Genomic DNA, 10,239 nt, shown 5'->3' on the forward strand with positions numbered 1-10,239 from the left:
GGGGGGGGGGGGGGAGCGGGCGGAGGGTGGTCGATGCTTTCCCGGTCAAATACAGGGGAAAAAGACAGGGCGAGCGAGTGAATGAATGGCTTCCAATCTGTTCCATCCCTTTGTTGGAGCTCGGCTCGTGCCGCGTGTGCAAATCTACCCCCGTCTCACCGCCTACCTCCCCTTTCTGATCCCCCTGATCACCCCTGCGAATCCTACCCTTGCGCACACGCCTCACACCTGAGCACAATGGACGGCCGATTTCGCGTCATCTCTCTCTCTCTCTCTCTCTTTCTTTCCCCCTCCTGCCTTCTACTTTCCCGCATTTAAACACTGACGTGCCGAGTACCGTACACGTCCGCACGTATTTCGTCTCCGTTCTCGACCCGATTTTCCCTCCGTTTCTCCGCTCTTTCCACGTTCTTCCATCCGCGCGTACGTCACGCGCGTCTCGTTACACGACTGTCGCGGCACGATGGAGCCATGAAGCGGAAGTAGAAAGTACATTCCGCACACACATGGGTGTCGCGACGATGGAATCGGCGATGACTCTGATCATTCCTTCTAGCCTCCGAGAGTTTTTCTAAAGAAGGAATAGGAGAAGAAATACAAAGTATTATTAATTCATACGTCCATTTCCTAAGTTTGTGAGGCTTACATGTTTTTTTTTTTTTAGTTTTGAGGCATTTCTATTTTTCGCGATTTTCCTGATTTATTTCACCGTCATGATTCCACATTTTAAGCGAAAAGAGAAATTTAGACGCGCCTCCGCGAAAGTAAACGCTTATCTCGATACCACCGTGCTTCGCATGGCCGTACATTTTCCCAGGAATTGCCGGAGCGGCTTTCCGTTCGTATAAACTCAGGCCACCATAATCGTGAACTTATCGTCGATCTCAATTTCGGCGGCTCGCTCATCTCATGATTCATAAATTTCGACGCATGTGGGTCCACGTGTACCTGATCAAAGGTTATTTAGCTTCCTGCGCCTGTGTATTACCTTAACAGCTCGTAGGTGCACACGAATGATCGTTAACGAACATGCGGGCACCGCGGTGGGAATTCCACTCAATTTAAGTGTAATTGTTTAATTGAGGATCCTCGCCGAGGCGCTCGCCGTATAAATTGGTCGTTCACGATTCTGTTCTCCCGTCGCACGTTTTCGAAAGTCTCGCAGCAGCAGCAGCGCAGAAACAACGACCGAGATCTCGCGTTATTTATCTCGCGCAATTTCCCATTTCTTCCCTTTGTCGTTAAACAATTTGCGATTACCAATTAACAATAATCCACTTTTCTCACTATTTTTGACAGTTAAACCGCCTATGCCTATTGGTATCTCAGCAATCATTGGACGAAATTTACGACTGAGCTTTCAGAAAATATTTCAATTTCCAAGACAATTTACGAATTTCCAAATTCTCACAACTGAGAATCGAAGGGATAAATTGGATTTTGGTCATTTTTCTCTTTCAAAATACAAACAGAGCGTCGTAAATTTATCCCTAACGATTTTGTAAGAGATAAACGGCCACCAGTACCGCTAACGTACCCGTCCCAGTCGCCCCTCCGATATTACAACCGCTGTAGTTTTGTAAAACGACTTTCAGATAGCATCTGCGTCTGGATACGAGTATGGAAGAGAAATCGCGATAAGACGGAAACGGCGGAGCGGTCGAGTCTACGCGCGGAGTCCGATCGCGGAGAGAAACGACGTAATATATATTTCACGACGAAATCGTTTCCACGATCGCTACTGGAAGGATACAGCGCGCCGGGGTGAAAATCGTGCCACGTGGCCCGCGGGTACTTCAGAAACAGGGGGAAACTCGGACCCGGTCCTGGCGAACGTGAGTTACCTTTACTGCGTTTGCTATTCTCCATTGTGCATGACTGCGATACGGGACCGTGCAGGGGAGGCTGCGAGAGAGATCGCATGAGTCATACCGAGCCGAGCTTCGCGCGCATTGGCGTAGAATGTCATCCCGATGGGTGCGCTGCCTCTCGAAAAGTTCCTTGTATACAAAAAGACCCGCTTGAATCGAGAAACGATACACGCATTAAGATGTTACAAGAAACCGTTGAAAATGAATAACGTCGGAGAACAATTATTTTCAAATGATCTTCAAGTGAGAGATATCTGACGATTTATCCAATGGAAAAATGTGGATGTCATAAAACGCAAGCGAGAGACAGCGCTTGAGAGCAACGCTTAGAATTAATCCACCTGACTCCCTTTTGTTTTTGAAGGTGCGATGCAGTAAATATATTCGCCTGGACAAGAGAAACGCGGCCCGTGTGTACTCGGGTACACCGAAGAAACCGATGGAAATGGCCGAATAATCCGCAGAGAAAAATCGTTCGAATCATCCAGCGGGGGAAGGAGAAACGCGAAAAAGACGCGGTCCGTCGTGTCGCGTACCTACGTCACTGCTCTCGGTCAATGCATCAATCCGGCCTGCATCTGTATGTATTTACGCTAGACTGACGGAGGGGAGGAGGAGGAAGAGGAGGTGGAGCAGCAAGGGGGAGACCCCTATGTGACATCATCCCCCACGCGCACTCGCCTGGCCGCTTCGTCTCGCTGGCTGACTTCTGTCGCCTAACTCCAAAACACCCCTGGACCCTGCCACCTCCCTTTACCTTTAATCTTTATCAATCCATCCAGCCGAGGCCGAATCGAACGCACGAGCGTGCACGCACGAGAGACGCAACGATGTGCGGACGCCACCGCGCATTATTCACGGCCGATAGCGCCTTCACCCTCGCCACGTCCGTCCACCTCTTTCACTGAGTTTCACCCTCCCCGTCCTCCCGTTTCGCCTGTGAGCTCTTCGCGGCTCCCTAAACTCCGTACCTTAAACATCTCGTCCTCTTCGACTTGTGTTCCTCGCATAAATGGCTTGAATCGCTAATTGAGCCGATACTTTCTCCATTTTTGTCGTCTACGTTTTTATCTCGTTGAATTAACAATTATTGGCACGTGGACAATTTGTCGAATATACTGATGTCGATATTGACGGTGCTAACAATAATGGCCTCGCAACTCAATACCAACTGTAATTGATCAAAATTGACACTACATCAATCATTGTAACTTTGCAATCAACAACGTGACTGTTACGCACAATATATTGTATTACACTTAATTATTGAATGGAAAGTTATGAGATTGATATAACATTATTGTTGACATGTTTATCGAGGACTGCCTTGTTCCTTTTTAAATTGATATTTTCGGAGTAATTGCATAGTGTCAGGCTATTTTTATGTTAAAAGCTGATTATAACCCAATACCGATTATAAACGTGCATTATCGATTACGTTAAACATGTATAGTTCCTATTTAATATTCGGACTTTGTATACATATTGTACCTGATTAAAATTTGATCAAGATTGTCTTTGTCCGAATTTTCATCATGATTGTGTATATCTATAATGCTGAATAGGTTAAGTATTTTTGTTTGATTCACACAGTTTCCAATAAATACCTCTCCTTTTCCTTGAACATACACTTAGTCAATGCACGAATTCATATATGTACAATATTATAAAATAATATGGCTACTAGAGAAGGACTATCCTATTCTTTTAGATATGAAACGACATCTCACGGATTTTTCCTAGAATGATAAAAGCACATCTTTCTTACCGACTTCTGATTTACGTTGAAATGCTTCATCAGTTGCGAGTCATCGTCCAACAGGGGCACTGATGTCGCGGTTCTTATTTCTAACGGGATTTTAGCCTCCCCTTTTTGCTGTCTGTGCTCAACGGGCGACAGTTGAATGGGCGATGTTTGCTTGTGTTAGAGATTTTGTGGCGCCAATTACGCTACTTTCTGATTTCACGTAATTTATTTGATTATTTACAAAAATGCCGGCATTTCTGAAGCATATCGAAGTTGAGAACTTTAAGTCTTACAAAGGGAAACTTATTATTGGCCCGCTGAAAAGTTTTACGGCAGTGGTCGGCCCCAATGGATCTGGTAGGTTATCATTCTGTGTATCAACAATAATAAGTAATATATTAAAGCCTCTTAAATATGCAATTAAAATGTAAAAGTGGGTTATCAGCGGTCTAAAACGCAGTTATAAATATATGATATTATTGAGAAGGAGCGATATACATAGGAAAACCACTCGTGAAACCTTTTCATTGTAATTCAGATTTTCAGCACATAGATATACGTAACAAAATTAAAACAATACACCATCGCAAAGAGAAACACAGTCGCGATTTCGATGTCGGAGTTAAAACAAATAGAAGAAGTCCTTAGCTTTTAAATCAATAGCTTTTTTGTAAACATCTGTACGCACTTGTACTTTAAGCTATGGTCAACGATGTTTTACGTTGAAACCTGTTTGATGAGTTCTGTACAATCGTGATGTGAGCAGTTTGCACTTTATATCACAGGAAAGTCAAATTTTATGGATGCTATCAGTTTTGTCATGGGCGAGAAGACTAGTAGCTTGCGAGTAAAAAGGTTCAGCGAACTCATTCATGGTGCGTCCATTGGGATGCCAGTGGCACGAAGGTACAATTTCTGCATATACAATGATATTCTAACTGAAATATACACGAAGTCGCAATAATTTACACAAATTTTCTGTTGAATATAGTGCCTCGGTAACAGCGGTATTTGAGTTAGAAGATGGAACTGAGAAAAGTTTTATGCGTTCTGTACAAGGTTCTTCTTCGGAACACAGGATAAATAATACTGTGAGTCTTGTGATTTAATTTTAATACATACACATAATTAAATATTCAAAAGTATTTTTTCGTCACTGTAGGTTGTCACCAGTCAAGTATATCTTAACGAGTTGGAGCATCTTGGCATCAACGTTAAAGCAAAGAACTTTTTAGTATTTCAAGGTGCGGTGGAGTCTATAGCTATGAAGAATCCTAAAGAACGCACTGCTCTTTTTGAGGAAATCAGTAATTCTGGTGCATTAAAGGCGGAATATGAAAGGTAGATATTCAGGTAGCATCGATTGCACTTATCAGCATGCCTGTAAATGATAAAAATGACGTTTTAGATTGAGAACAGAAATGTTGAAAGCTGAAGAAGAAACCCAATTTTCATATCAAAAGAAGAAAGGCATTGCTGCCGAGAGAAAAGAAGCAAAATTAGAAAAAGAAGAGGCTGAGAAGTATCAACGTCTCAAGGAAGAATATGTACGTTGATTTATTTTGCCATAGAGTGCGATCAGTGCTACAACCACTCACTGAGCACTTAATGAGCTCTTGCATTTAATTGTATATTTAGATCTAAAAGAATACACCAATCAGATGCAAGAGCTCAGTGAGCGATTGTAATACTGAATGCATTAATAGGATTGAATACTATGTATATTTAATAAGAAATTACCTTTATCTATTATGAGTTATATAATAATTATATGCTTATATAATCATTGATTGCAAATTTACTGTTGGACTACAGGTGGAGAAGCAGGTAGAACTACAACTCTTTCGGCTCTTCCACAATGAGAAGAGTATCGAAAATTACGAGGCCTCTCAGAAGAAGAAGCAACACGAAATTGAGAAAATCGAGAAGAAGAAGGAGAAAGCTGAAGAGCTGTTGAAAGAGAAGAAGAAGGATGCCGGTAAACTGAGCAGGGATCTTGCCAAGATAGAACAAGACATCAGGGAAGTGGAAGTGGAAATAACGAAGAAGAGACCGACGTTCATCAAGGCTAAGGAACGAGTAGCGCACATGCAGAAGAAGGTGGAATCGGCGCGCAAGGCCTTGAGTCAGGCGCGTGTCGCGGACGAGGCTCACAAGAAAGACATACACGAGCTGCAGGAGGAACTACGGCAGGTGGAGGAGGCTAAAGCAGCTTACGAAGCGAGTATAGCGGGACAGTCGCAATTGCAAGGAAGAGATGTGCAGTTGGAGGACGAGCAGGTATGCAAACGCGATTTGTGCTTCGTTATTGGCATAATAATCTAATTCGTACAATCTTGTCGCCGATCTAACGCGTTTGATCCCTGTGAAACGATTTCAGGTGCGGGAGTATAATCGTTTGAAGGAGGAAGCCGGCAAGCAATCCGCCAGGTACCTTCAGATGCTCGACTCGATCAATCGCGAGCAGAAGTCGGACCAGGATCGACTCGACAACGAGGGCAGAAAGAAGACCGAGATAGAGAACAAGCACAAGCAGAAGGGACACATGCGGGACGAGGCGCTCAAACGAGTGGAGAAGTTGGAGGAGCACATAAAAACGTCCGAAACGGCGCTGGAGGACCAGAAGAAGCTCAGAGCCGACTTACAGTCCGACGTGGGCACGTCGAAGGACAAGGTTCAGAATTTGCAGCGGGAACTGGAGAACATCTCGGAGCAACTGGGCGACGCCAAGGTCGACAAGCACGAAGTATCCAGAACGAAGAAGAAGACCGAGATCGTGGAGAATTTTAAACGCTTGTTCCCCGGTGTGGTACGTTGTCTCTCTCATCTTCTCGCCCGTTTCCCGTCTCCTCCAAGCTGAGTAAACAACCGAGTTAACGCTGTTCACGCTTTTCCAGTACGATCGCATGTACAACATGTGCGAGCCGATACACAAGAGATATAACGTTGCGATCACGAAAGTACTCGGCAAATACATGGAGGCAATCGTGGTGGATACCGAGAAGACAGCCAGGCAATGCATCCAGTACCTGAAGGAGCAATATCTGGAGCCGGAGACGTTCCTACCGCTCGATTACATACAAGCTAAGCCATTAAAAGAACGTCTTCGGTAAGCAGATAAGACGTTCACATGTGTCGTATCTTCGTTAAAATCCTTGAATCGTCTTTATATTTTCGTTCCTTGACACTTGTTATTTTATATATTTGGTAACCAATGGTAATAGCCAATGTACTGTTTTTTTTTTTTTTTATTTTGCCAGCAATATACAGGAACCCAAGAATGTGAAATTGTTGTACGATGTACTGCATTTCTCCCCGAAGGACATCGACAGAGCGGTATTATTCGCCACTAACAATGCTCTTGTGTGCGAGACGCCGGAAGATGCGAATAAAGTGGCGTACGAGATGGACAAAAAAGCTAGATACGATGTATGTTTGCGATATCGATGGAAAGAGGAAGCAATCAAGCAAAATGTATGATGTGTTCAATGCTTTTACAGTGCGTCGCGTTGGACGGGACGTTCTACCAAAAAGCCGGCATAATATCTGGCGGTAGTTTAGACCTTGCAAAGAAGGCGAAGAGATGGGACGAGAAGCAAATGTCGCAATTAAAGGCGCAAAAGGTGATTTATATTTACTTCGATATGCTCGGAGAAAATACAAACGCATATATCTCTCTCGAATTTGATTTTATAGGAAAAACTAACGGAAGAACTGAGAGAATCTTTGAAAAAATCGCGTAAGGAATCCGAATTGAACACGGTCGAGTCTCAAATACGTGGTCTGGAGACTCGTTTGAAGTACAACAAAAGCGATTTGTCTGCGACAGTAAGTATTGCACATTTCTACGCAATATATGATTATCCAAGTAATATTGCGATGGTGCTACTTTTTTTTGTAGCAAAAGCAAATTGCGGATCTTGAAGTGGAGTTAAACGGTCTGCAAAACGAGCTAAACATGTTTGGTGTAAGTTTGAAATATTTTTTGTGTATCTGCACAAACATATAAATTTATTCAGATTTGACAAAAGAGATCAGTACATGTTTATTTACAGCCTGCGATAGCTGCCATCGAGAAGACTATGGCTGAAAGGGATCAAGAGATTCAGAACATTAAGGAGAAGATGAACAACGTTGAGGACGACGTGTTTGCTAGTTTTTGTGAGCAGATAGGCGTTTCTAATATTCGTCAGTACGAAGAAAGGGAGTTAAGGTACGGGAATGGAATTGAATTGTGTAATTGTTACGTTATCTTGAATGTAACATACTCTGTACGAATGTATTTGTCATTCTAGATCACAGCAAGAAAGAGCGAAGAAGAGGATGGAGTTTGACAATCAGTGCAACCGCATCTACAATCAGTTAGATTTCGAGAAGCAACGCGACACGGAAAGTATGTTGAGCGAATATTTCATATATCGTAAATTCAAATGGCGATATTGAAATTTTCTGTTAGTATAAGTATGAATTTTATATTATACAAGTCACAACATACTGCGTTGCATATTCACATTTGGCGTACTCTGTGTATTTTTGTATTATTTATTTATTTCTATATTTAATGTTATGCGTGACGCAGGTAACGTTTTGCGATGGGAGCGAGCAGTCCAAGATGCGGAGGATAAGCTTGAGTCCGCGAGGCAAACCGAGTCTAATCAAAAAGCGGAGATCGACCACGACGAGACGCAGATGGAGCAGCTGAAGTCGTCACGCAACGCCAAGAAAATGGAGGTCGATCAGAAGGAAGACGAGATCGGTAAAGCCAGACGTGAGGTGGGCGCTATCGCGAAGGACATTCAGGCAGCTCAGAAGCAACTCAATTCGATTGAAACGAAGATCGAGCAGAAGAAGGCTGAGCGGCACGCAATTTTGATGCAGTGCAAGGTTTGTCCGGTCTTACATGTGTCTCGTACATGTGTCATGTTTAATTCTTAAATGTATAATAACATTCAGATGGAAGACATCGCGATTCCTATGCTTTACGGGAATATGGAAGATATAGCGGGCGAGACGAGCACAACGAATGTCATTGACACGAATGACACGTCGTCAGTGAGCACACAGCAACAGTACGAACGCGAGAGAAGGATTACCATAGACTACGCGTTTCTGCCCGAAAATCTGAAGGATGTGGAAGAGGAGGATATCAAAAAAACAACCGACAAGCTAACGAAAATAATCAACGATCTGCAAAGTACGATACAGCGTATTCAAGCACCGAACATGAAGGTTTGCAACACGTTCGATATTAAACACGACATAAGACGCGTTGATGAATACTAAAAAAGGAAGTTACAAACACACTTAAATGTTTCCTTAGGCGATTCAAAAATTATATCTGGCGAAGGAAAAGTTACAAGAAACCAACGAAGAGTTCGAGCAGTCTCGCAAGAAGGCGAAGAAAGCGAAGACGCAATTCGAGAAAGTGAAAAAAGAACGGCACGACAGATTCATGGCGTGTTTCGAGCACGTGGCGAACGAGATCGATCCTATTTATAAGGTTTGTAGATTGATAAATTTGTATATGAGAGTATCTATAAATTCAGGTAAATATTTACATCATAATCTGATCTTGGGGCCCTTAATCTTAGATCCACACTAAACTAGTTCTTTCGATATCCCGGTTGGTATAAATTTATTTTATTTAAACGCTCTGTTCTTATATACGTTATGGTTGTTTCAGAGCTTGGCGAAAAATCAATCCGCCCAGGCGTTCCTTGGACCAGAAAATCCGGAAGAACCGTACTTGGACGGCATTAATTACAACTGCGTGGCTCCGGGCAAACGGTTTCAACCCATGTCGAATTTGTCGGGTGGGGAAAAGACTGTCGCCGCGTTAGCTTTGTTATTCGCGATTCACAGGTTAATGTACAATATTGTACAATTGAGCGCATCAGCGTTGTTCGGTTCAGTTTGTGGTCACGAAGAAACTTAACGTACGATTCTCCTATTATTCTTCCATTAAGTAAAGCAACCAAAGCATATTATTAGTTATGCAAATGAGATGTGTTTTTGAATACCACAAAAACTCGAGACGACTGAGCATAAGCGTGTCGGACAAAGTATTCATGCGCCCAATTGCGCGAGTAGCTATAAATGTAATTGGAACGTAACAAATAATTAATTCGCCATTTTCGTATCCTTCAGCTTTCAGCCCGCACCGTTCTTCGTTCTGGACGAAATTGATGCGGCTCTCGACAATACGAACATAGGAAAAGTCGCGAGCTACATCCGTGACAAAACTAGCTCGCTGCAAACTATCGTGATATCGTTGAAGGAGGAGTTTTACTCGCATGCCGACGCGCTTATAGGAATCTGCCCGGACGTAAGTGAATTATTCCGTTTTGAATCGTATTTTTATTACATCGAGTTCGCGCTTTTATATCTTTTCTATGTGAATTTCAGGTAGGCGAATGTTTGGAAAGCAAAGTGTTAACGCTCGACTTAACTACACATCCTACGCACATTAACTAGTAGAAGTTTATCATTTACAATGGATTATGATTTATTTTTTTAATATTGTCTCAGAGAGAACAATTTTTAATTATTTCCTGAAGGAAATATAAAAGAGAATGTGCATTGATAATTAAATATTTATATATATATATATATATATATATA

The 10,239-nt window shown here is 42.6% G+C and overlaps 2 protein-coding genes across 9 annotated transcripts in view; both read left to right on the forward strand.

The window, feature by feature from the left end:
- Positions 1–3,386, forward strand: part of LOC106750058 — a 16,302-nt gene extending 12,916 nt beyond the window's left edge. For all 8 annotated transcript variants that reach the window (XR_001374904.1, XR_001374908.1, XR_001374903.1 and 5 more), the window contains 2 exons: positions 1,596–1,835; positions 2,236–3,386. Coding sequence is in view for 1 of the 8 variants with exons in the window: in XM_014630114.1 (XP_014485600.1) it covers positions 1,596–1,835; positions 2,236–2,328 (333 nt within the window). In the remaining 7 variants the exon portion in view is untranslated. The remainder of the gene's footprint in view (positions 1–1,595; positions 1,836–2,235) is intronic.
- Positions 3,387–3,764: 378 nt separating this feature from the next.
- On the forward strand, positions 3,765–10,192 carry LOC106750097 (structural maintenance of chromosomes protein 1A). The gene is made up of 20 exons (XM_014630185.1): positions 3,765–3,975; positions 4,404–4,524; positions 4,610–4,709; positions 4,781–4,959; positions 5,027–5,165; positions 5,434–5,898; positions 5,999–6,427; positions 6,516–6,727; positions 6,879–7,047; positions 7,119–7,241; positions 7,315–7,446; positions 7,520–7,585; positions 7,674–7,831; positions 7,914–8,011; positions 8,198–8,502; positions 8,572–8,847; positions 8,939–9,118; positions 9,302–9,480; positions 9,766–9,943; positions 10,024–10,192. The coding sequence occupies exons 1-20, from the start codon at positions 3,864–3,866 to the stop codon at positions 10,090–10,092; spliced, it is 3,690 nt and encodes a 1,229-aa protein (XP_014485671.1). The 5' UTR covers positions 3,765–3,863; the 3' UTR covers positions 10,093–10,192.
- The last annotated feature ends 47 nt before the right edge of the window (positions 10,193–10,239 follow it).

Source organism: Dinoponera quadriceps, unplaced genomic scaffold (genome assembly GCF_001313825.1).
Source record: "Dinoponera quadriceps isolate SergipeBrazil2010 unplaced genomic scaffold, ASM131382v1 scaffold4444, whole genome shotgun sequence".
Taxonomy (NCBI): Eukaryota; Metazoa; Arthropoda; class Insecta; order Hymenoptera; family Formicidae; genus Dinoponera; species Dinoponera quadriceps.

Coding starts and splice junctions, on each gene's coding strand:
- LOC106750097 (XM_014630185.1), top strand. CDS start 3,864: ATGCCGGCATTTCTGAAGCATATCGAAGTTGAGAACTTTAAGTCTTAC. Junction 6,728..6,878: donor CCATTAAAAGAACGTCTTCG/GTAAGCAGATAA, acceptor TTATTTTGCCAG/CAATATACAGGAACCCAAGA. Junction 8,012..8,197: donor GAAGCAACGCGACACGGAAA/GTATGTTGAGCG, acceptor TGCGTGACGCAG/GTAACGTTTTGCGATGGGAG.